Raw genomic sequence first — 27082 nt, forward strand, 5'->3', positions numbered from 1 at the left:
TGTGCCTTTCTATCTCTGCCATGGCTCAGGAATTTCTTGGAATTATGATGTCCATAAAATGTGCATTAGATATTAGTCAGAGAAGGTACTAAGTCCAGAATGCTTGATATAGGATTCAGAATTGTTCCTCCCTGCCCAGTCCTGAATAGCTGTGAATTAAGATGGGCTGCATGTCCTAGTGCAGCCGAGGACTTGAATCCAAAATCTGTCATAATCCAGTAATAGAACTTGCCAGTTTAGCTGCCTCCAATAATAAAACTGAGCAGTCCTAGGTAAGAGGAAGAGCTGCTGAGGCATGACTGGAAAGGACTGGCTTTATCTTAACTGCAGCAATGTCGGGGCAAATTGCTGGGGTCTGAAAAAAATGTTGTCCTCTCCCATCCCACCCCCTTTTTTATCTCCACAGCAGTGGGAAGGCAGCAGGAGTCAGGAGAGGGAGGAGAGTGCTGGACGCTGCGCGGAGGAGAGGGAGGAGTAGGAGAGGGGGAATGCATAATGCGTGAGTGACAGAGAGTGTGCAGGCGGCTGGCTGAGTCCAGAAGACACGGATGTCCATGTCCCCGGGTCTAGGTAGGTTTCTTGTCTCTCTCTTTGAGGTGGTAGTTGCTTTGGAAGCATCCTGCATCAGCTGCAGAGATGTTAAGTCACTGTCCAGCTTGGAAGGTGCTGCCAGTAGCACCTGTTGCGGCAGGGAGAAGGTTGAAGCAGCCACAGCCAGCGAGCAGGGTGGCTCAGCCCTGAGTGGACTGGGAGAGCCTGATAAGGTTTCTGTTGTTCCAGCAGCTCCTCTTTCTGCTCTGCAGAGCAGGGCAGGTGGAGACAATAGTCTTTCCAATGGAAAATTCTGTTCTTGGGGGATCATATCAGGATGAAAAGCAGTCTGAAGCATCCTGGCTGGCAGTTTTTAACTCTCAAAAAGGCACAAAAGATTAAATTCACTGTTTGGATTAGGGGGAAATAAAAGAAGTGGAGGAGCTGTGTGTGCATTGTGTATTACAAAGGGGAATGAGTTAAAAGTAAGAATTAATTTTTCAAGTTATCATCTGACAAGGAATGAGTTTGTAGCATGTTCAGAATTAAAATACGACAAGTAAGTGATTACAAGTGGAAATACTGCTTGTGCTTCTTGCTTTGGATATGCTAATTTTGTATAAGACATTGCATAATTCACTCTGGCTAGCCTAGATAAAGTTAAGATCAAATGTATATGGAACTGCTTGCCAAACATCAGTCATTGTTTTTAAAGGAGCCTATAATTGCTCTATAGTGCAGACATGAAATAACATGTGATTTTAAAAAATCTTGTTCATTATAAAGAAGCTGAAAGTGGTTTTTCTTTCCCTGATAATACTTTGCACACATCTTTTAGAACAAGTATTTCAGTTAAATACTAAGAATTTTGAGAATCTGCCATGAGGGCAGTTTAATAACTGAAGGTAGAATGTGATATATTTAGTCTGTCCCTTAAGCCTGAAACATGTTTCTCCTGCTGAATGAATTCAGTGTTTCCATGTGGAAAGGAGAAGCAGATTCATAAGGAAGCAAAATAATTTCTGGCATATTAGGCTTAGAATTGAAATGGCCAAATATTTGATAATGGAAAAATTAATGTATTTCAAGGGAGCATAATTCTTAGTCTCTAATTTGTTACTACTAATATGTATGTTGCTATTGATTTCTAATAAACAGTTTTGTGCTTTACTAGCTTTCTGATTGATTTTTGTGTTTTAATTGCTTTACATGAAGAAATCAATGGTATTTACTAAATTTGCATCTGAGTGAACTAATTAACATTGATAATGGGAGCACACACTTATTAGCTTGTAATTGTGGTCTGTGTCCTGATCACGTGTAAATCAATGGGAAAAATTATATTTGCTTTTGTGAGAATTAGTGTTGAGCAGTTTATTTGTGCTGTCAGTGTTTTTAAGGCTGAAAAATAATACTGGATGAGTTTTAAAGAACTCGTACTAGTGAATGAGCTTGAGCCTTAGGCATTCAAACCTACAGTGCAATACTTCTGTTGGAAATTGTTGGGAGCTTCATTGGAATTAGATTTTCAGAATTTGGTCTAAATCTTAATCTGATATTAAAACCTTTAATATGCATGGAATGTTGTTTTTTTTTTTAAATTTATTGTCTTCCAGGGTTTTTTGTTTTCTTTTGGAATTCAATTAAAAAACCCATTAAAAACAGAGTGCTTAAGTCTGAAAATGCTTAAATGCATCTTTTACTTGAAAGATGAATATGATGACTGAGGCAGAACTATTGGAAGAGCTATGAAAGCACATACTTTTAATGTGTAGGACTAGAGAAGAGTACCACAGGGGGACTGTAAGGACCTCAGTCATGGGGTTAAAAAAAATTTATGGCAATTTGGGAGAAATATTGATGATTTACAAATCACCTTTGATATTTTTACATTAGTACCATAATTATTCAGAATTACAACGTGGTAAGGATGAGGTGGGTATTAAATATTGTCTTTTAAAAACTTTAGTACTAGAATGTTTCACTGAAAACTTGATGGAAATGTATGTCCTTGCATCACACTTAAAAGAAAGGGAGAACTAAAATTTGTCTCATCTGCTTCTGAAGTTTTTCATCCTAACAGTAAACTGTATGTCAAGCTCCTGCTATTATATGAGATAGCATATCTGATGCAATCTAGCTCCATTTTGTAGCTGGATAGCCCTGCTCTCTGATTTTTTACTGTCTTGGCCAACCTCTTCCAGTATGTTCTTGGTACTGGGTCAATTTAGCTGTTAGTTAATTTAGTTAGTTAAGTTAATTTAAAAATGTAAGTAGGAGAAAGAAAATAAAATGAATAGGCTGAAATTCTTTGCTTAGGGAGTATTAGGCCTTGACCTCCTAAAGATATAATAATGCACATAACTGTTTTTACATGTGTAATTCTATTGATTGGTTTTACTAATTTGTAGAAATTGTGCTTGCATTTCAGCTGTACAAAACTGGCTGGTTCAGGTGTAGTCACTGTTGTGTACAGAAGTGAATACCACACTTTTCCTCACTAGAAGTAAGCATACATAGTATCTGAATACTTCTTAAAATGCTATAGAACATCTGCATAGTAAAATCAAAGCTTACAGAACCATGTTCTGTTAAGTTCCAGTAATTCAAGAATTGTGTCTATCTGATAGGCACTATATTACTATTTCCTGGAAAAGAAGAAAAAAAAAAAAAGATTGACAGGAAGAATCAATGTTAGAAGCCACTTATTTTATTCCAGGTGGACCCACTGTGATATTTTTTACTCTGAAAATACAGAATCACAAATGATGCTATTTCAGCAAATCCTCCCTTTCCTAAATCACACCTTGAGTGAATAAATATTTTCAGGATTGAGTTTACTCTGTGCATGAAAACTTGTGGCTGTTTGCAGAAAGAATTTGGAAACTGAAAGTTCTGAATTATGCTTGAAATATGAAAAGCATTTTTTCATAGATTGGCTTATGACTATTTGCTATAAAACTAGCTAAAGTTGTTTCATTTCCTTTTACTGAGATAATTTGTAAATTCACTCCAAGGTTGATACTAAGATAAAGTTGTACTCACTTAAACAGGCTTATTTGGCAGGATGAACTTTTCTGGCAAAATTAAACAACAGAGAAGATGCTTTCCACATTCATGACAGCTTCTGTGTTTGTGGATTTTTTAGCAAGTTGAAGATAGAATTTCCTCTAGAATGTTGTAACGATATTTTTTATATACAATGAGATTTTTGTCTGGTTATTTCTTTTGTATCTAATATAGATTTATTAGTTAGAGTACAGTGATGATTCTCCTTTTCAGATGGCAAAAGAAACTTCCTCCTCCTCCTCAGTCACTTATTCTGGACTGGTCCAAAATGTTATTGCTCAGAACTGTTTCAAGCTTTGCTTCATTAAGGATTTAACATGGCCTTAATTCAGCCATCTGTTAAGGGTTTGGCAGGCCAACAGATCCGAGGTATTTATTGGTCAGAGCTTTAGAAATTTCCCACATTTTTAAAGGTTAGGAAAAGAGCTACCTTTATGAATAGATTTTGAATAATTCTAAGCAAGACAATAGTTCAGAAGTGGGGTAAAAAATGCATGTCATTCTGTGAAGCACAGGGTCCCCTGTCTGCCTTTAGCTTTGCTGAAAGGCAATTAGCATTTCAACCAGCCAATTTGGTTACATGCAATGAAGTACTTGGGTTTGTAATTTGCTGCTCTCGGCTTGGTGCTGTTGAGAACTAGCTCTGTGTAATCCTCTCAAAGTACCTTTCTTTCCAGCATAGTTATTGTTGCTGGTCTTAAATAACTAATCAACACAGAGATTTCCTTGTCTTGAACTACAGGGTGCCTTAGAAGAAAGAAAAGAAATACCCAGTTAATAAGGGAATGATTATAATTATTAAATAGTGATTATTAAATTGTGACATAGGTTAAAAGGTTTAGAAAGCCAAAGAAAGCACAATACGTGATAAAGGCAGTGTAAGAAGTCTTTGAAGCTAAACAAATTTTGCTTGGGGTGTTCTCTTCCCCACATAAATACTTGTTTGTTTTTTTTAAAACTGAATTCCCCAGACTTAAGAGATTAGTTCACAGTATAGATTAGACTGAGGGCCCCATGCTAATCATCTCTAAAATGATACAAATGTATTTTACTTGTACAGAAAAGAGTCTTTGGAGGCGTTTTGTAAATACAGATCTATAATAAGAGCCATATTTTTTGCTGCATCTCAATAATAAATGAATACATTTAACTGTAGAAATGAAGGGGGTTTTTGATATATGTTTTAAAATTAATGTATATACTTGATACAAATTTTCATGTTTAATAATTTGCTTTTATGAACTCAAGAATAACTCACTGACCCAATTGTTCTAATAATTAGATGGCATATTAAGATTCTGTTTGGTGCATACCTGCATATTAATTTGTAAGAATCCACTGTGGATAGCAAGAATTCTTCTGTCAGTATGCATCAAAGAATGCAATCTACTCCCCACCATGAGGCTGTAATTTACTGTTCCATACCTTAAAGATTTATTTTGTCCTGCAAGATTATTATGTGTGAAGCTGTACTGCAGAACAGGTTGCTGTATTTTTGGTTTTAAGTATGAGGAAATTAACCATTATACTGCAGAAGCCCATAATTACTTTATCTGATATATACTCTTCATTCAGGCCACAGTACCTAATTCAGGACTTGCACTAGGTATTTGAAGCTACAGTAGTTTTGTCCTCAGCTCACATGTTCTAAAAATCCATTAAGTAAAGGTATGGAGGACAAGAGAGAAACCCCCACAGCAGAGGTACAAATGGAAATTGTTGTGAAACTTGAGAACTTTACTGAAGTAGAATAAACAGGTGTTCTTCGTGGAAGCTTGCAGACCTTCTTCAGCTGGATTTCTGGTTCCACAGCCTTATGCTGTGTCAGACTGAGTTGTGCAGTTACTTTTACAATAAGTGTGAGCTGGGAGGTGGTTTTTTTTGCAAGAAACTGCTTGAGAGAGAGTATGAGTGCTTGTAGTGTCTCAATCCCTACTTGGAGCAAAATGCCTGGGTAAAAAGCTAGACCCTGATTCTGGAAAATCCTGTATATTAGTGAAAAGGTGTCTGCTGTTTTCATTAGAAGTATGTAGGTTGAAAAGGATTTCCATTGTGGAGGTGAAAACTGGATTTACCTCTCGCTTAAACCTATACTACATGCTAAGTGAAACTGTTCCAAAACCATATGTTATTTTTACAGGATATAGTTAGAACTCTATGTGGATGAATTCTTGTCAATTGCATGACATGATTTAGAAGTTCTGCAGGTGAAATTAGTGGTGCTTTTTTGGTACAAATTAGGGTAATTGAGATTCCAACTGGCGTATTTGTTAACCTAGTTATTTAGGAGATTTCAGCCAGTTTATTTACAATAGACTCTGATCTTCATTCTAAATCCAAAGTAACCTTAATAACTTGTTTAATAAGTCATTTGACTGGAGGTACTCTGGGTAAAAATAATCTGGGTCTTAGAGCTACTCAAAATTATTGTCTGGTTCTCTGTTTGACTAGCAAATTATAAGGTAACTGCAAGTGTTTGTAGAAGAGGTTTGTGTTCTCTCTGCTTGCTGTTAGCAAACACAAGTAGAGGATTCATCACTGCTCAGTTATTCCCTGCTCAGAATGAGAAAAAACAGCAGGCTGCTACCTCAAAAAGCCTTTAGCATTACCTGTTTTAAGAGATAAAACTTGCTTCTCCAGTGGTGGTTATATGATTAGAACTTAAAATTTAAGGATATAGTTTAGATCCACTCAGATTCTTCTGAGAAGGTTGCCAGAACACTTACAAGGGGTATTCTGAGTTTGTTACACTTTTTACCTCTCAGTGAGCTCTAATAACAGGATGAGATTATTTGAATTTCTCATCAGGGCTGTGTCTTGGCCTTGGCTTGCAGGTTTATCACTCCCAGTATTGGTTCCTGGCTGTGAGGATAGATTGCCTTTCTCACTAGTAAATATAAATACAATGGCAGGCACCTTAAGAATCTTTTCTTCCTTAGGATAAGATGTTCATGTTGAAGGGTGGGTGTCTTTTTCAAGGGAATATAATTGAATGAGCAAGAATTTTCATGTGGATATGTTCAGCTTACATTAAATTGGCCATTCCCAGTGATACATATGGTCATAGATAATAAGATACTTATTTTTTTTAATATTGCAAGCAAATTGAAAGCAAGACAGTCAGGAGGCTCACTGACTGACTGTCAGTGTCATTAATCTCAAGGACAGAGCAACCATTTTAGCAGCCCAGGTTGTGCTGTGGTTCTGTTCTGTCACAGGAGCAATAGTGAGCAGGTATGTAAACAGCTGACCCCAAAAACTCCAGGACAGTGAAAGCTGATCAAGGGATTTTCAGCACTTCAGTCTGCATTTGTGCTTTGGCTAGCACTTTCCAATGTTAGTAACACAAAGAGGGAAGATAGACAGGTGCCTGGAATGTCTTTGTAGTAAAGAGGAAGACAGCAAACCCTTGAGAAGAATTGGAAGTGAAGGCATCCAAGTGATGCTGAATAACGTGGTAACCCGAGATATGAATACAGGCTGGGGGAGGTCGCACTTGAGAGCAGCCCTGTGGAAAAGGACCTGGGGATACCAGTGGATCAAAAGCTGGACATGAGCCACCAATGTGCAATTGCAGCCCAGAAGGCCAACTCTATCCTGGGCTGTATCAAAAGAAGTGGGGCCAGCAGATGGAGAGAGGTGATTCTGCCCCTCTACTCTGCCCTGGTGAGATCTCACCTAGAACACGGTGTCCAGCTCTGGTGCCCCCAGCAAAAGAAAGATGTGGACCTCTTGGAATGTGTCTAGAGAAGGGCCACAAAAATGACCCAAGGGCTGGAGCAGCTCTCTGATGAGGACAGGCTGAGGGAGCTGGGGGTGTTCAGGCTGAAGAAGAGAAGGCTCCAGGGGGACCTCATAGTGGCCTTCCAGTACCTGAAGGGGGCCTACAGGAAAGCTGGGGAGGGTCTTTTTACAGGGGCTTGCAGTGAGAGGATGAGTGCTCGTGGTTGTAAGCTGAAAGAAGAGAGATTTAAGTTAGAGATCAGACATAAATTCTTCAGTGTGAAGGTGGTGAGACACTGGAACAGGCTGCCCAGAGATGTTGTGGGGGCTCCATCCCTGGAGGTGTTGCAGGCCAGGTTGGATGGGGCTCTGAGCAGCCTGTTCTGGTGGGAGGTGTCCCTGCCCATGCAGGGAGGTTGGAACTCGATGATCTTTAAGGTCCCTTCCAACTCCAAAAATTCTGTGATTCTGTGATGCCGTAATGTGCATGGAAATTGGTGAGACAGACTCTTGCCCCAGTAGCTGCAGTTCTTAGTGCAGTCCCGGGGTGCAGACAAAGCAGTACTGGACGTGACTTTCTGTAATTCTTGTTCTTTGTGCACCTTAAAGCAGGTTGAAGGCAAAAAAGTAGGGGTATAGAAAGATATTGTTTTGAAATAGTACCTTTGGAAAACTGTATTTTTGGGTCTCTCTTAATGGAAGAGAGACTTAATTATCCCACATCTACAACAGCTAACAGAACAGGCTTGGGTAATACCCACTATGCAAATGCTAAGCCTTGTGGACAGAGCTCTGGTGTCCTCCTATGTGTGAACTGTGGGAACCTTGAGGGGAAGAAAGCCCCAGTCTGAAATAAAATATTTCTCTCTTAATGTAGGATCATGACAATACAGGAAGGAGAAATTTAGCAAATGCAAGTTTTTGTAATTCCTGCTACTTTTCTAGGTTATTCTCCAATTATGTTGTAAATTGCAGGGGTTTCCTGAAAATACGCTGCAGGTTTTCAATATGTTTCTGCAACAGGTGCAGCATGGGCAATGACCTTGAGAAACTTCTTGCTCTGTGCTGTTCCTGTGTAGTACAGAGGATCTCTTTACATATGAAAGAGCACACGTATCTCTCCCCCATTGAATTCAGCCAAAGATGCTGCTGGGTGCTGACATCTCTGCTGTGAATAGACTTCTCTGTGGCAACCATTGATAGCTGTAATGCTGTACTCAATGGATAGTACTAGGCATGCCAGTTTTTGAGTGTTCTACTTGGCTGGGTATTTGTAATCACTGGGACTAGACAGGGACAGGCAGTGAAAAATGCACTAGGCTTTACTCTTTCTCTGCTGCCTTGTGTCCCTTGTCTTGAGAACTGTGTGAAGATGTGCCATGGTAATCGAGCTGTAGCTGCTGGATGGGAGAGGTGCTGCTTCAGCACACCTGCTTGTTTCTTCTCCCCTGCAAATCTGAGGTACAGGATATGTAATCCCTCATTCCATCTGCTGCTTAGTTGGTGAACTCTCCTTTCTCTTACAATTCTCCATTCTTTATCTGGCATTTTACACTCATTTAATTTCAGATTTAGAATCTTTCACAGGCCTTTTATTTCACTTCTTGATGTCTCCATGTGCCACTAGGCTGTATTCCTCACGTGATTTGTGATGCTACTCTGGAAATTACTGTGTAGAATCAGAATATGCTCTGCTGGGTTCTGCAATAGGATTCTGTGTTTTAGGGGGGAAACACAAATGTGCTTCAGAAAGTGTCATAAAATACAGACTTGAAGATGTTAGTTAGGGATCATGGATTGGAATTCTGACTTAGATTTCTGTACTTTTTAAAATTATTATTATATAGTTGAATAATGTGGTTTTTAGACTTTTAAGGTTCTTTAATACCAGTGAAATGTCCAGATAATTCTTCAGAGATACTCTCTTTTAGTTATGATGCCAGAAACTCTCAATAAAGCCCCCTTAAAAACATAGTCTAGTCCTAAGTATGTAGCTGTTGCTTTAAACTACCATTGATACTACAAATAATTATTTGAAATGGCTTTGGTCAGAACACAGTAGCAGAATAGTTGGTCCATTGACTTCTACATACTTTGAAGATGTATGAAAATTAAAATTAAACTCACCAGTGAAATACTGGGGTGAGGGACGTGGGGAAGAGTTTAATCCTGCAAAGACTTCTGCTCAACTTTGTGCAATGCAGTTAATGCAGAACTAATTGTGTTCCTCTATAAATTTATGAAGGAATTTGGTGTATTAAGTGAGTTCATATTAAAAAAAATAACATTCTGTGACCTATAATGTCTTTTCAGCTAATTGAATACATTTGTTCTGCATTCTGTAAGTCTTGATTTATGTTATTTTTACTATGTTACATGACTTTTTAGAAATAATAATGATTTTCAAAGTTGATTTTATGTCAACAGAGTAAAAACTACTTTTGGCAGACTGTGCAAAGTAAATCTTAGTACAAATAATGTAACAAGGAAGAATACACACCAGCTAAATAATTGATGGTGTGATTGTGAAACTTCTCTTGTTCCACAGAAGTAATCCTATAGTTTTAGAATGCTCTCTAGTAGAAGTAATAGAATTCAAGTAACTCTAAACTTCGTAATCTTGCCCTCAAGGATCATGTTTTCAGTATTATTTACTAGAAGCATGTACCGTGGGAAGATATTTGCGAAGTCTATGACAAGGTAACAGCTGAAGCTAAAAGGTCAACAAATTCCTCAGTTTAGTATGGATGATGCCAGCAACTGCAGACAGTGTAATTGTCTCAGAGTTTACAAAGGTTAGACAACTGTTCTCTTCCCAGCTTGAAGGTTTGTATTTTTCAGAGCAGTTCCATATAAAACCAACCAAAACATCTTTCACGTTAAAACAGTCAACTTTGAAAAGGCTGACTACTTTAAATCCCAGGGATTTTATATATGTATATTTTATCTTTGCTTCCCACTGTAAGCTTTTTCTGCACTAGAATTACTCAATAGATAGATATGTAGGAAACAAGCATTGTTCCTGAAAGACTGCGGGACATGGATCTCTTTAATGACTGTGTTCATGGTAATTAAAGTTTGTAGCAATGTGAAGTTCTGCAGCAACATTATTTTACTGTGTGACATTTTGCCAGAAATAAGAGAACACTTTTCAAATAGGTTGTAAAATGAATAGTTGTTTTCATAGGGAAAATGGTTAGCCCTAATTCTTTGCACTTCCTTCCATTGCTTGCCTCTTCCCTCTCTGATTTTCAGTAGAGCCAGGCAAATTTTTATTACAAGTAATTAAAATAATCTCATTTTGTCATCTCAACACTCTTTGCTTGTAGAGATTCTGAGAGACAATCATCGTTTTCCCGACTGTACTTAAAGTTATTTAATGTGTCACACCTGTGGATAATTTTTCTTCTTTAACTTGCCCAATAGCAGTTTATTTCAAGTCCTCACAATGTAAAGTTGACCCTTGCCTAGACAGAATTTATTGTAAGATGAATAAGGGTCTTGAAGTCTTTCTGAATCTATTTAATTTTAGTGTCTGAAGGCTGTCTCATTCTCTGTTCAGTGCAAGTGTAAAGCTACCTGACTCTGTACATAAACCACTCAGAATCTGCACTGGACCTCAGTGTATTCCAGTTACAAATTTGACACACACTTTTCTAGAATATGTTGAAATATACTGAGCATTTTATTTTCTGCTTCAGTGACCATTTCTGACTGAATATCCATTCACTATCACTTACAAATAATGGAAACGTGCTTTGAAAGCATGGCTGAGCTCAAGTATTATTGATATGCAAATATTAATGTAAGGTCTGCATACTTTATGCATCCATCATTGATCAGATTTGTCTGATAAGTATAGCACTTAGAAGCATAGTTTTAAGCAAAGTAACGTTTTATTTGTATGTCTAATTACACAAATATTGTTTGTATCTTTTGCAGAGAAAATTCAAGTAGTAGCATTATAAAGTAGTGACTACAGATTAAAAGAAACTTGCTGAAAGAACTAATGACATTAAAGATCCATGCTGTAACATTTTTTGGTGTCCAGAGCAGAACTCTGTTCTCTTGATTTGTTAAAAAATTGCTGAGATCCTTATGACAGAAATCTGCTCCATCCAGCATCGATAGTCTTGGTTCTGGTCAGCACTGTACAATATGAGACTCTACAAACATAACACCTGTTTCCAGTTTGTTGTCCCATTTTAAAAATGCACCTTTCACATTATCAGCACCTGATGACTTCATTGGAACTTAAAGCTGTATTTTACATTCCATGACTGGGCTCTCGTGTAAGAGAAATAAACCACCTTAGCATTAAATTGCTTATCCTAACAGAAGAGAAAACTTGACATTGTGCAAGACCAAATAAAAATAATTATCTGGGTGTAGGGAGGTTACAATGGCATTAAAATGTGCCACAGTGATTCTCTGTAACTAGAAAACAGGAAAGCATCATGGGATAAGAGGAGCAATGAAAAAAATCTCTAGGAAATATGCAAATATTTAAAAACATTTCATGGTCCATAAGATGTCAGAAGATGGTCTGTGAGATGAAAGCAGATATCCAACCCTTCATCCTTCCTGCCAATTCATATTTGTTTCTAAAGAGAATCAAGAGAGCAAAGAAACTGAAAATGGAACTGTTAGCCTTTAAGATAATTTTTTGTTACTTGGAAATTACAACTATCGTGGCAACATCTTTGTTTTTTCTTAAAATAAGTTACTTATTCCTCCACTTGAAAAAAAGTTGGTAAATACTGCATAGAAAATCACTGGATGAAAATTATGAAAATAGAATTAAATTTAGATGATAATTACGTTATCTGACTTCATTATAGTTGAGACCTGTGTGTGTTTTAATCTCATTTCTGATGCTTACAAGATAATCACAGTGTTTGGAGACTTGAGATGGGTTGGCTGGATTGGTGAGGTTGACCGAAAATTTTTTTATATACTTTAGATTCACAATTTATTTTTTATTACTCTTTTATTTTTCCATAGGGATGCCCTCTTCTTCTTTATTAGTTTATTTGCTTTCAGTATTGCTCATTCACTGCACATCTGGAGAAACAGAAGTGAAGTTCAGTGGACAGACAGAATTTGTAGTTAATGAAACAAGTACAACTGTTATACGTCTCGTAATTGAGAGGACTGGGAAGCCTGCAAACGTTACAGCTATTGTGTCGGTAAGGAACTATGCCAGTTATATTCTCAGTAGATATTAGTACCTTTCTGAAGTTTTGAATGTTGCCTGTGTTTTTTTTCAAGCCACTGAAAGGGAGGGCAGTGATTCACTTGGAAAAAGCAACACCCAATGTCTGTAACTGAGTAGGCATTGGCTGGTTGCTGGTTATACCAATGGTATAAATGTTCCTCCAGGAGCCAGCTCCTGCTGCTCAGGTGGAAGTCCAAGCTGATGTGCTTATTTGATTTTGACTGTGTTCATATTGAAAAATGTGGATATTTAACAATTTTTGCTTTTCCAGTTTATTTTAGAACGTGCAATTTAATAGCTACTCTCCTGTTTGAGTCAGATTCCTGTATGATTTTTAAAAATTGCATTGTTCATTGGGAGATCAGAGTTAGTATTCTTACATTATTTCCTTTATTTCCTATCTGTTATTAACTGTGATCTTGATTGTTTTCCCTTTAAAAGTTGACACATCTTAGGGTGAGCAATACTGTATGTGTATGGAGTAAGATTCTATGTGGTATGAGAAGAATATGAGAACACATCAGTTTAGCAGAGAAGATGTACTTCTCATTAATTTCTGTAGCCTGAAGTCAAAAGAAAATACCTGTGTTCCTGCACAATATTTTACTGTCCTGCAACTAAAAATGAAAAATACGTGTCAGAAATTACAAGGAATAAAAATTGATCTGTAGGGATTTTGCACTTAATAAAGTGGAAAACATCTAAGGAGAAATCCTTGAGAAACTAAGATTCAGTGTAACAAGCAGAGTTTCCTTATCAGGGACCTGAAATTCCAAATTTTGTTTCTAAAATGAATATTTTGAGCAGCTCTCTTTGAAAGATGTTTACAGCCTGTTTTGTAAGAGATTTTGGTAAGCCTGTGGTTGGCTCAGATACTTAAATTCAGTTGCCTGTATGTCCAATGATAGATGAGAGGCACAAAATACTTTCCACACTTTATTTCCTCTTCACTGAACTTCTAATTTCACTGTTCTCAAATGAGTGATATATTTTTTCACAATGGTTCATCAAACATTTAGCGCCTGTTAATGTGGTAGTTTCAGGGGTGGCAGCCATGCTGTTTCAGTTGCTTCTCCCCATTTAGTTTCAGCTTCAACCTGTAAACTTTTCCCTTAGTCTCAACATTAGTGCCTTTGTAATCTCTCCTCTAACTACCTTACTTAAGTAGAATCAGGGGATTTCCTTTTGTTGCCCGAAATGACAGCAGGGCTGTTGGTTATAGGATTCCTCTTGCCAACTCTAGCAATTAAAATGTTAATCTGAGGTGAGTGCCTGGGCTCTAGAATGAGAAAGAAAGGCAGAGGGCAGTTACATCTTCAGGTAACTTTAGTTCAGGTAGGCTATTATGAGGTGTACAGAGCTGTGCTATGAATAGCTTTTCCATTAAAAAATCTGGTCGTATGGTGCATTATGCAAGAGATACCCAGTTGTGTGGAAGGAAGTCATAAAGTTTTGAATGAAGCATCATTTTTTTTTTTATTTTATTTTTATTGTTGTTTCCCCCCTTCTACTTACTCAGCATGGGTACAGGGGGCTATTATCAATACCTTCTGTCCAGAAATTAACTGTATGACAGCAGGGGAAATTGCAGGAAGGATTCTGTGCAAAGGAGTGTGGGTTTTGTCTGTCCAATGAATCCAGAATCATATTATAGAAGTCAGTGGGGGAAGAAGGAGGTGGCATTCAAATTCAGTTATGTATTTATTGCAGATTGATGGAGAAGACACAGGTGACTTTTTTGACACATATGCAGCTGCATTTATACCTGATACAGAAACAAACCGAACAGTGTATATATCTGTCTGTGATGATGACCTTCCAGAGGCCGATGAGACATTCACATTTTACTTGACATTGGCAGTAAGTATCAGTTGTTCAATTTAAGTGCACGTTACAGTGGGTGAGCTGACAGCAATGAATGGTGTTCCAGAGGTTTTTAGAGTAGTCATGCTGCTGATGAGTCTGCATGCTAATAGGTAAAGAAATAAAATTTGGAGACTAGCCAGGATGGTGCCAACTGCTTTTTATAATATTTTTCCATTCCTGTGGACATTTGAAGGTGTAGTAGAGCCCAGAAGCGTTAGACTATCAAGGGATTTTCAGCTTTTCCTGTTTTCCTACGTAGAGAATACCTGGAAGATAGGTGGAAGTGCCAAAAGAGAGAGATCTACTTCCAGTCCTTTGGAAAGAATGAGTAAATGAGACTTCCACTGTAATATATAATAAAGACATACAGTTTGTCATAGGCATGAGCTTGTCATAGGCATAATACTTATTTTTAAAAGACAGTAAAATAAAACTGTGTGGGTTTTGCCATCATATCTAATGTCTTATTTTGTTTTGTTAATTTTAGAAACCATCTGCAACGATAAAGCTTGGCTCACCCAAATCTGTCACTGTAACAATCTTGTCAAATGACAATGCCTTCGGAATAATTTCTTTTAACATGGTATGGCTTTTTATATGGTATATGTGAAAATTTTAGAAATCATAATGGTAAAATTTTCAAAGATGCTGGTTAGTTGTTCAACTGAATCCCTTGAAAAGTGTTTCTGACTTACGTCTTGAAAACATCTCTAGAGGTAATTCTCACATGTGTATGTAATTCATACATATATACAACTTTCATACTTCTGTATGCTTTTGGGTGTTGAGACATAATCTGAGGCGCTCACACTTGGATGAATGCCGATGTTGCTTGTCTTAAATATAAAACTTCTAAAGAGTTGTTCAGCCTCAGTGCCCTTCCTCTATAAGTCAAGATGTTAGTACAGTGTGGAATAAGGAAATAATAATACCATAGGAAAGTTAATTATACGATTTGGAAATCTTGAGAATAGATACATTTTTGCATCTTCAGGGAGCAATTTTACACTTGGCTCACCAGGTGAGAGAACAGTATCATGACACAAGCACTGTATAACACCTTCTGTGATAAGGCATTGGTGTGCATGTCTCCTGCAGTGTGAAGGACACTTGCAATAGTACAGAGGTTGTGTTAATGAAAAGAGAAGCTGTACCTTATTGCCAGTGTTATGGCAATGTAATTTTTGTAAAGGACTTTTCTGAAGAAGCACAGGGACATGAGACATTCCTAGCACCACAGTACTGAGCCATGCTGCTCTCTGAATTGGTATAATGCTCTGAAATATTTCATCTACAACAGTTTGATAGAAGGAGTCCGTTTATTGTCACATCTAATAAATGACCTTTTTATGGAAAAAAACCCTTATTTTTAACGAGATTAGGAGCTCCTATAAATACCAGTGCTAATATGTCAGTGCTTTGTGTGAAGCAACGATGTTAATTTACAAAACAAACCCCACCCTGCTTGCATAGTTTATGGTATTTTTATTTTTTTAAAATGAAATCTTTCATGCTTTTAATTAGCTGAACTAATTGGTTGCTAGGAAATGTATGTCATTGTTGGAGTGGTTTGGAGATGGGATTAACTTGTCTGTGGGAGTTTGGTATTTCTATGGCAACAGTTTCTTCCTTCTGCTGTGATACTTGATCTGTGCCTGATTGCCTGTCCCTTTTCTTCCTCATTAGTCTGCCTTAATCACAGTGAATGAGCCCAGGGGCAGAAATGAATCTGTACCTCTCACTCTGATTAGGGAGAGGGGAACCTATGGGATGGTCACCGTAACTTTTGAGGTGAGTTTATTAAAAAGGTTTCTTACCTCAGTCTGTTGGATGAAACTGTGAGGCCATAACTGTAACTTATCAAAGTGTTTATAAAAGTGAAAGAAGGGAAATATATCTATATCTACATTTGTTAAATCTGCTTCATAAAATGGAAAGATATCACGTGTCAATGGAAAAGACTGTAATTATCTGACTGCTTGATTTGAGGATAAATGAAGATATTTTAGAAAAAACTGAGTATTCTCTGTCATTTAGGAAGATATTTGAGGCAGCCTTGGTATGGTAGGTATTACTAGAAAACAATTTTTATTAATCATGTAAGTAATGTTTTACTTAATGTTTCTTCAAATTTGATCTATATTTTACAAAGAAGCATCTGAAGTCTGTAAGACTGCAGTTTGAGTTCCCAGACATTAAACCATTCATATTGAACATTTAGACTGTTATTTATGTGTTTGATTGGAATGTGATAGTCATTGCCTTTATTGTTGTGGGGCTTTTTTCATTTGTTTGTTTTTTCATATCTAGCTCAAATTGTGTTCCATACTTTAAAATTATATACAAATACTTTCATATGGTTATTTCATTGTCAGATGTCTGGTTTTATATGTCATCAAGGGTGCAATCCAGACCTGTAAAAATCCAAAAAGATTTGTACTGAATTTAATTGTATACTATATATAGCACCTATAGGTAAAGCACAGAGGGAGATTCTCTGTGTAATTTATTGCAGATCTCTTTGTTTTATGGTCAAATAAATTTTACTACCTGCACAATCAATCATGTCCATCCCACAGAGTAGTTTATATACATATATGTTGACAAAAAATGAACAAGATTTTCTAAAAAAATAATAAAATACAATAATAATTTTGCCTCCAAGTGGCTTCTTGGTCTTTACTATTAAATGTAACATCCTTAATAACAGGTGTCAAGATAGACAGAACAAAAAAACAATACTTATTATTTTTGTCTTGAAACTTATAATTAAATGCTCGTGATTTAAATTAAATTAGAATGCAAATCTTTTCTGTTACAGGGAAGAGTCAATTTTGAATCAGTAGATACCAGAGTCCCCATATGCCTTCATGGAAGTAGTTTTTTTTCTTTTTCTGGTGACATACAGTTTCTTCAGAGGGGGTACTCTAATTTACTCCATCTGCTAAAAACAAGCAGATTTTCACAACTGAATGTGTGTGCCTATAAGCAGGAGATGACTGAATAGACAATCATTAGCTATGCATGGCACACACTGTATAGTGATTATTATTGTCTTCCTGCTTTATATATTTCTTATTGTAAAAGTCAGTTATTTGCAGATAGAAAATGGGCCAGATCCAGCTGAAGAAGACTTAAGTCCAGCTAGGGGAAATATTACATTTACCCCTGGGACATCAATGCTGATTTATAATTTAACAGTGCTTGATGATCAGGTAAGAACAAACTGATTTTGTTTTAGTGTGGTTGTGTATAATTATACCTGCAGAGACTTAGAGTACTCTAAATTACAAAAATGCTTGTTTTAAATGAGGTTAAAAGTGCTTCTGTGTAATAAAGTGGTGTTAAGTTTTGGCTCTATGAGCTCTCATTTTACTCCTTCTAATTCTACTTCTGTAATTCTCATAATTGAATATTTTTAGTTTCTGAACACGTCCTGGCAGTTCTGACTAGATCTGTTAGGTGCTACTGCAATAAACGTATAAATAATCTAGAAAGCATTGCACTTTTTTTTCCAGATGTAATCCTGGGGTCCTTGTTGTGTGGCCAAGGATAACGTTCTTGAACTAGATCTGTGTTTATCTATTAGTCTATCATTTCAATATTTAACTTTTCTTTATTTCTTTTTAAATATGCTCTGCTTTTCCTTAAGAATCTGCCTTGCAAGTTCAGGTTATGCTTGCATAATGAGCTCAGACTCTCCTTTTTTGTGTTTGTAATTTTTTTAGTGCAGAACAACTTAAGGAGAAAATTATCAAGAAAAAATTAATAACAAAAATTGCCTGTCTCAGAATTCAACTTTAAAGTCATTTTTTGCAGATTGCTGTTAGTTAAGAAAATGTGGTTTTCCACATCTATACTAATATTTTTAAGGCTGAGAGACTAGGTCAGACTGGTGTGTAGAACTGTCTTTTAGATTAGATGTAGTGTTTTTGTGACTAAAACATAGAAATAAATAATAAGGGGTTTTTTTTGGAGGATCAATTTTTTTGTTCCTCTGAGAAATGCTGTCAAAGTTCTGTTTCTTAAAGTCTGATCTGTACGTGTGGGACTAGTCCACTCAGTGAAAGTGACATACAGAGGTATACACAAAAGACTGATTTTGTGTAAAAAACCTTTATTGATGATGACGATGGTAGAATTCACAAGAATCCAGCATTGCCCTCAGAACTTAGTTTGAGCTTTAGTATCTGAAGTTAGGAATAGCAATCAAACATTTCTGAATTGGGTAGCAATTTTCCTGCAGAAATTAGGGAACTGAAATTCTGATCTTCACAGCACTATATTTATGGTGATTTTATGCATACACTTTCTGTTTTAGTGAGGAATGATGGAAACTTTGTTAAGAGAAAATGAAAGAGACCAGGCAGCCCTTGAAATCCTTTATATTGTTGTCTTTGGAATTTGATTGACTGGGTTTTTTTTATTCATCAATCATGATGCCATTAGATCCCCAGAATGTCTCATCTATATGAGACATTAAGATGTAAACTAGAACAAGACACATTGACTGTCTCTTAGATGTCTCTTAGATTTCTGCAGTGGAAGATGGTGTATTAATTAGTTAACTAAACAAAATGTAAGTTAGCATCTATTCTAATTAGGTAAAATAACTGTGTTGTAGCTCAGTATTGAGACAAATGACTGAGGACTTCCAGATCTCATGTTGACAAAAAACCTGCATCAGTCAACAACATTATGCGAGTTTAAGTGCCACAAACAAAAAAAGGGACAGAATTGGCATCGGCTATAAAGGCACTTGCATGCCCACACTCTTAGCCCTCAAAAAGGATCTGAGGGTGGCCAATTAACAAATGAGCATGAAAAAGAAAAAATATTGGACAGCAGGGTTTTCAGACCTTTCTTAGCTCGGGAAACAAAAGTGCAAGAAAAGAATTTGTCCACTTTATAATAGACTATTAAAATTAAAAAAAGGTAAGTAATTTTGTCCAGGAATTCCTCTCAGAAGCAAAAATAGTAGTTTCCAGGAGTCCCGAGCAAGGATGAAATATGAAGATCATGAACAGTTTTAAAATATTTACTTTTTACCCATAGGTATTAATCAAATAATAATATTTTTCCATTAAATAGGATTATCACATCAAGATTTAAGGAATAAAGTGTAGTAATATAAAGCAAAAATCTCATCTTTTTGTTCTGTAATTTTCAGTTTATAAGCCATTCTTTATTGTCTGCTGCATCAGATACTGGAAAATGGAACAGCTAGAACTAAAATGTAGTTTAAGGAGTCACCATGTAGAAATACCAAAGCTCTAGTAATTGTTGGTCACCAGAAAACACTTTCTCATATCTGTGAGGGAAATCTTCCCTTGGGATGTGGGTGTGACTGACTGGAGGAAGTTTTCCTTCTCCAGTTGTATAGGTACGGATGGGCCAAGGCAGGTTGGTCCATAAGTTGCCCCTGTATTGTCTCAGGCATTTACAGAGGTTAATATCAACATCACAAAACTGAGATTTAAATCTTAGTAACTGAAAGAAACATTTACTTCCAAATACAGGTGGCTTCCAAAAGTAGAGTTTTGATCACCTCAGTCTCAAGTTGGAAAGATCCAAATTTTTCTGCTTCTTACCTAGTTTTTGTTTTGCTTTTGTTTTGCTTGACATCCTTTTTCATATTGCCAGAACACAGAAGTATGTTTTAGAAAATGGAAACATTTCATTTTGGGAAGGGATTTTCAGCCAAAATTGAAAGGAGGATGTCTCTCCTGTTTGTTTTAATATGGAAAGAGCTGTCAAGTTTGTTTTATTTCCCTTTTCTGCAAAGTATATAAAACATATTTCTCAGTATTCTACATGTATTTGAAATGTGACTTACACCCAGTTGCTAATATTATTTTTCCAGGTACCTGAAAATGATGAATTGTTTGTTGTTCATCTGAAGAGTGTGGAGGGAGGGGCTGAAATCAACAACACGAAAAATTCTGTTCAGATCATTATTAAGAAAAATGACAGTCCTGTACATTTTGTTCAGAGTGCTTATATGGTGCCTGAGGAAGATGATGTGATAAAAATTCAAGTGGTTCGTGGTAAGGATGTCAGTGGAAAATTAATTGGACCTGATGAGCATGAAGTCTCTGTCAGTTACGCCATCATAACTGGGGATACAACAGCACACGCACAGCTTAATGTAGACTTCCTAGATCTACAGCCAAATACAACTATTGTTTTCCCACCCCTAGTTCATGAATTGTATTTGAAATTTAAGATCCTTGATGATGCCATACCAGAAATTGCTGAGACCTTTCAGATTATGCTTCTTAAGGACACTTTGCAGGGAGATGCTGTTCTGGTTAGTCCTTCTGTTGTTCATGTCACCATCCAACCGAATGATAAACCCTATGGAGTCCTATCAATCAACAGTATCCTGTTTGTTCAGACTGTTACCATTGATGAAGACCAAATTTCAAGGTACTGAAGAACCTGAAATTTAGTATCTAGTCAGTATTTAGTATCTAGTATCTACTAATTGTAAAAGCACTACCGAATATAATAATGTAGTCATCTCTTTGCATGTTTTTCTTATCAACTGTGTCTACAACAGTTTCAAGAAAGTGGGAGTGTCTAATGATGCAGGAAGTATTTTAGTATTTAAGAAATGTATGGAAAAACTGTAAATATTTAATCACATTATCAGAATACCGAAAAGCCCCAAATCTCAAGGCAGGATTAATGAAGTCATGATGCTGAAATACACCACTTCATACAAGTGGGAATCATAGAATTGTAGAATCAAATAGATTTATGGCTTTCTTTCCTGGTAAATCTTTGTAGTTGCTATATATCAAATAAATCTCTGGTTTAATTTTAAAAAAATAAAATAATTAAAAAAAAATTAAGCATCTCCCATGAAATATTTAACCTTAAACATAAAAGAGGTTAACTATGTGTAATTGTACAGAGAGATTAAAATCAAAGCTCCCTGCAAATTTTACAGGCAGGACTGCTACACAATATTGACAGTCTTCATATAAATGTCTGTTGCTAGCTACTGATGCTAGTTCGTTTCCAGAAAAATGGGTAATGGTTCAAGCTATCATACTAAGAACAATATGGAAAGAGTATTTTATAGTGTGTGGAGTCCAGTGTTTCAGTATTGCTCTTTCTTTCTTACACACAACAAATATATCTTGCTGCTTGAATTTTTCTGAGTTGTGGTTCCTGGATTTTTTATTGTAGTCATGTGCTTATGAGACACAGTAAACATGATATTTCCAATATCATAAATATTGTTAACTTAATATTTCAGTATAGAGGCAAATAGTTAATTCTTAATAATTATTTAAATGTTTGTGGCTGACAGCTGTATTTTGATACAGTTTATATGATGTAGAAATGGTGTAGAAGTATTATGTAAATGGTGTAGAAAGTAAACAGTAAAAAGTTTGCTGAAATTTGGCCTATATTTCTTGAGAGAAATGTAAAACATGACAAGTCTCCATTTTTGTCAGTATCTTTCTTGCTGTGAACAAATTAAGTTCTAACAAATACATTTAGACACATTACAGAGGATAAGCACTCTAGGAAAAGTTTTACATATCTGTCATGATTTCACAAATTTTTAAGTCCTGAGTCAAAGATCAGTTTCAACAGATAAGGGTTTTCCCACTGAAGTCAGTGTGAATCTTCCACAGAGTTGAAATAAGCAAGCCAATGTTAATAATAATTTCACATTGAGGGTTTTTATTTTCATTCAAAACCGTAGGTTTGAAGGGATCACAATTGTCAGAAATGGTGGAACACATGGAAATGTTTCTGTTACCTGGGTTATAATCCGAAATAGCAGTGATCCCTCACCTGTGACTGCAGACCTCATTCCAGCGACCGGGGAGATATGTTTTCATCAAGGACAGATGCTGGTGACACTGCCTCTGAACATTATTGATGATGACATACCAGAAGAAGCAGAGCCCTATCTTCTGAAACTCTTACCTGATACTATACAGGGAGGTGCAGAAGTCAGTGAACCATCTGAGGTAAGTTTACTTTTAGTATTCTTTTGGTGGATGTAATAATAGGTAATAATTAGGGGCTTTATGAGTTTCGATAACGTTGATTGACTGGCTAAACTGGATGAACAGCTTGGGCTTGAATATAAATCAAGCAAATTAATCCTGAGTATAATCTTAGTATATAGAGCCATATCCAAAGTATTTGGCTTAGTGTAATATACAAAGCCAGACCTTTTTAATATGGTAGCATTCAGTTTAGATTATTCACAACATATGTAGCATTGCATAAATGCTTGCTTAAGGAAGGCAGGAAAGTTATTTTCACTTGCTCGTTTGCTCTCTTAATGATTATTGGAATGTTTTGCACAGGGTAACAGATTCAAGAGGAGGGCTTGATGATTGAGACTGTAACCTCTGAACTTTTAAGTAAAGGGTGGCTAGCATTGCTGGCAGTTATGTGACTCAAGTCCCTACTGTGTTTTTCTTAAAAATGGTTAGAATTGACTTGGTGAATGAAATTAATTTTGTTCACAAACTGAAACATTTTTAAATTACCTGCTTTAGCTGCTGAGACAAAAAATCAGTTATTCTGAGCTCATTCTGGCACATGGATGATACATGGTGAGAAAGCTGCCAATGTCAGTGTTGTGCTGCCTATGTACAAAGGACACTTTGTGGCTGTCAATCTGATTTCCTCCTTGAGTGCCAATTCACTATGGAGAAAAATGTACAGTGACAGTCAGGACATGTTTCTACAAAAGCATGAGAACTGTGGTACAGGGTCACTGTAGCACAGAGTAAGTGATGCTGTTTTCTGTTTTGCAGCTTCTGTTTTACATTCAGGACAGTGATGATGTCTATGGCCTAATAAAATTTTATCCTTTGGAGGATCAGAAGATTGAAAGTAAACCAACGGGACGCTTTTTATCCTTGAGTTTTGCAAGGGAAGGAGGAGCAGTTGGAGATGTGCATCTGGTTTATACTGCGCTGTATATTCCAGCTGGAGCTCTGGATCCTGGAAGAGCGAAAGATGGCATTCTAAATATGTCTAGAAGAAGCATTCTTATGTTTCCAGAAGGAAAAACACAAGATAATTTAAATATACCAATAAGAAATGATGCATTTCTTCAAAATGGTGCTCATTTCCTTGTACAGGTATCTCAGTTGTGCTTTGCAGTGTTTTTTTAGTACTTAATTCAGTAGTGGCTCCCTCACACCTTCCCTCTTAATTTAATTAGAACAAACTTATATGTTGAGGGAAGAAAAAAAAAAGATAAAAAAAAAAAAAGAGAAAGGTATTAGTTCCATAGCAAAGAAAACTTGTTTAGTGACAGCTTCCAGAAATATGGCATAAAGGGCTCTATTCCTAATAATTATTTACTAACTACACAGTTTTTTAAAAAAATAGACTTTTATAACAGGATTCAGGTATAATAATGGAATTTAACAAAAGATCAATGTTGGAGAAGGCAGTGACTTTTTGAGGTATGTTTCTTTGTCTACCTCTTGGCTTTCAGTTTTACAAAATCGAGGTTCTTGAATCGAAAAAGCATGACAAAAGGTCAGAAATTACATGTAAGAAAATATAAATTAAAAATAGTCTAAAAATGTATTATTATTCATTTTTGTATTAGTTTGGTGGGGGAACCTAAAAAAGTTTTTTTTTCCAGTTTTCTTTCTGTCATATTCCTTGCTGCCCTTTAGGGTTTTTCCTCTTTTTTTGTCTGTCTGCATTTGTAAGAAGGGAACTCCTGTCATTGCTAATCAAAACATGCTAGAATAAAATCACTAAAATTGTGGTTTTGGCAGAGAACTGGATTTTTAGCAAAAATACTTAAAGAAAGAATTTCCACTTTCCAATGAGAGCCTTCCTTTTTTACTGTTTGCTTACATTTTAGCAAGCTGTTGTTCAGATATGCTTCTGTGGAAGATTCTAGGCATTGTCACTGGTATTATGATTATTTTTCATCTGCAATTTAAGACTCTACCATAATCTGTGCTTCCTGTGATTAACTCTGGTCATCTGGGATGAAGAGCTCAGGTAGTGATCCTGATACACAAAGACAGGGATGACGTGGCACATCCAAAGCCCAACTCAGAGAGGCATTTCTTAGTGCCCTTAAATTTTATAATTTTATGTCCTATGTCTTTAGTGATTTCAAATATATTAATGTTAAATCCATAGAATTAAAATCTGACATGCTTGTCTTTAACTTGCAGTGTACAAAAGACATTTTAATTACTTCTGGCACCTTGAAATAATTTCTTCCCTCCACCTCCTCACATGCTCTTAAGAAAGAAAAAATACTGACAGAATTACATTCTTATTTTACTAGTATGCAATTTTTGGCACTCAGATAGGGAATTGTGTTCTGGAATACTAAATGGGTTAGTATGTTTAGCATCTGCAGAAGATCTGAAATCTCTGATTCCAAGGCCCTCGTAAATGATGCATTATAAATAGCATTTCAGGGTGGACTGTGGGCAAGAAACATGCAATAAGTATTTCAGAACCCAGGCAGTTTGTCCAGCTTTTAAAACTGCGGATTCCAAGGAGGTGGGGCGGGGGGTGGGGTGCAGAAGGGGTGAATGTTCTGTGCTTTCTCCATGAACCATAAGAAATCTTTTTGTTTGAATAAACAAAATCAGAGCGGCTTTCCAGCCCAGAAAATTCATTTAGAAACTCATAGAGAAGGAAGAAAAATGCTCCTATTTATCACTATGACAATCCTTCTACATTGTGATTGACCAATAATCTCAGTGAACATGTTTAGAATGAGAAGATTGTAGAGTTTGTACTAGGCACAATAAAGGTTCAGCTTAGGAATCAGGGGAGGAGGAATGGAGGAGGAAATGAAGCTTAAACACAACTAGAGAATGGAGAGAGGAACTGGAAAAGTAAGATTAACATTCTTCAGTGACATCTTTAATTAAACAGCCTGCTGTAGTCTGAGGTGCAGTTTTTTGGTGCAGTCGGGAAGAGATTAATTTAATAAACTACTCGTCATTGTTATTCAATTCACACTGTATTCCTTTTTTCCTTGTGAGCTGATCTGCTTTAAAAGCAAACACTGAATTAAAAAGAAGTTTCATGTTCCTCATTAATTTAGCCTCAAAGTTACTCTCTATCATCAGAAGCATTCAACAAAGTGACTTGTTTTAGTGTAGCATTTCAGAAACTTTACTGAGCTTTTAATTGCAGGATCAGGGCCCACTCTAAAAGAAAGCTTAGAAAATGTGATACAAGTAGTCCCACCACTGTTCCTCAGACTCAATAGCTGGTGTGGTTAATTATCAATTACTGAATACAGCATTTGTAACACAGTTCCATCTATAAGATGTGCACGAATATTTATATTTTTTTTTATGTTATTAAAGCAGTGATATGGCCCAAGTATTGATACAGATTGGTTTTAAGAATTGAAGGGCTTTTAAACTCATCAGATGAAACAGTCATCCATAGTCTCCTTATCAGTTTCAATCAGGCCACTTGCCCCACCTCTGATGAAACCTTACTGTATGATAACATCTGGTAACTCCAAGCAAAAGATTTCCTTGTGCAAGTTAGAGGTGGTTGTCTTTGGGGGTTCCTGTCCCAGTGAAATGTTTGCAGAAGTAAATGCAAATCAGTTATGGAAACATGTATTGTAGTGATGCATGAAGAGAGAATCATGTGGTATAAATTATATTGGAAATAAGTATTTTAGCAGGCAATCCTGCTCGCCTTACTGTATCAGTACTGCTGTGGGTTTTAGTGAGTGTAAGTCCCATTCAAAGAAAAGGTAAATATTTTTCTGTTCCTTCTTAGAAATATGGTAATACAAGAGGACACTACCTGCTATATTGATTTTCACCTTGGGATGCAATTCTAATGTATTAGTTGTTATAAACAGAGAAGTCCTTAAAGCTTATGAGAGAGGAAAGAACATTGGATTGTTCTTTGGCTTCATCACAGGCTGTAATTTATTGTGGTTCCAATGACTTCAGCAGATTTTTATCAATGTGTGGCACTAAAAATGAAGTTGGAGCCACTTGTCAAATCAATATTGTTATTCATAGGTCTAGTATTGAATTGGCCAATCTAGATGGTTCTTCTCCTTCTGCATACACAAGCATGACTTGTCTACACAGCAAGGAGGGATACCATTCCACTGGCAAAGCTCAGTGGTATCCACTTAATTTCTTTAACACATCTACTTACACATTTTTGTAACAGCAGTGTTGCCAGTAAGAGAAATTTGTTCCCTGCAAATGAATCTCACTCTGAAATATCAGAATCGTTCTGACTTGGTACTAAGGCTTCTATTTTTTTAAATTATTATTATTTCTTTTTTTTATTTACTTACAGCTGGAAAAAGTTGAGCTGGTGAATAGAATTCCTCTGATCCCACCTCTAAGTCCTAGATTAGGTGAGATTCGAAATATTTCTCTCAGGATTACTCCAGATATTGCAAATGGAGAAATAGGCTTTACTAGCAATCTTCCAATTATTCTTTCTGAGCCAGAAGATTCTTCTGCTACAGTGGTAAGTAAAACTTTTTCTGTTGTCCCTTACAATGGAAAATTTAGTTGGAGAAATGCTATATTCAGCATATGAAAGTTGATGTGAAGAAAATCCTTCCTCTAAGTTCTGCCTGATCTCAAATATTCCCTTGCTTTTTTTAAAAAAGAAAACACACAAAAAAAAACCCTACCAAAAACCCCA

General features: G+C 36.4%; 1 protein-coding gene across 1 annotated transcript in view; it reads left to right on the forward strand.

The window, feature by feature from the left end:
- The first annotated feature begins 542 nt into the window (after window positions 1-542).
- ADGRV1 (adhesion G protein-coupled receptor V1) overlaps window positions 543-27082 on the forward strand; it is a 278553-nt gene continuing 252013 nt past the window's right edge. Inside the window, exons 1-10 of the mRNA XM_051642551.1 lie at window positions 543-570; window positions 12328-12512; window positions 14252-14401; window positions 14895-14990; window positions 16094-16198; window positions 17509-17622; window positions 20271-20836; window positions 22131-22401; window positions 23203-23532; window positions 26726-26902. Of these exons, the coding sequence (XP_051498511.1) occupies window positions 549-570; window positions 12328-12512; window positions 14252-14401; window positions 14895-14990; window positions 16094-16198; window positions 17509-17622; window positions 20271-20836; window positions 22131-22401; window positions 23203-23532; window positions 26726-26902 (2016 nt within the window). The 5' untranslated portion in view covers window positions 543-548. The remainder of the gene's footprint in view (window positions 571-12327; window positions 12513-14251; window positions 14402-14894; window positions 14991-16093; window positions 16199-17508; window positions 17623-20270; window positions 20837-22130; window positions 22402-23202; window positions 23533-26725; window positions 26903-27082) is intronic.

Source organism: Apus apus, chromosome Z, assembly GCF_020740795.1.
Source record: "Apus apus isolate bApuApu2 chromosome Z, bApuApu2.pri.cur, whole genome shotgun sequence".
Lineage (NCBI taxonomy): Eukaryota > Metazoa > Chordata > Aves > Apodiformes > Apodidae > Apus > Apus apus.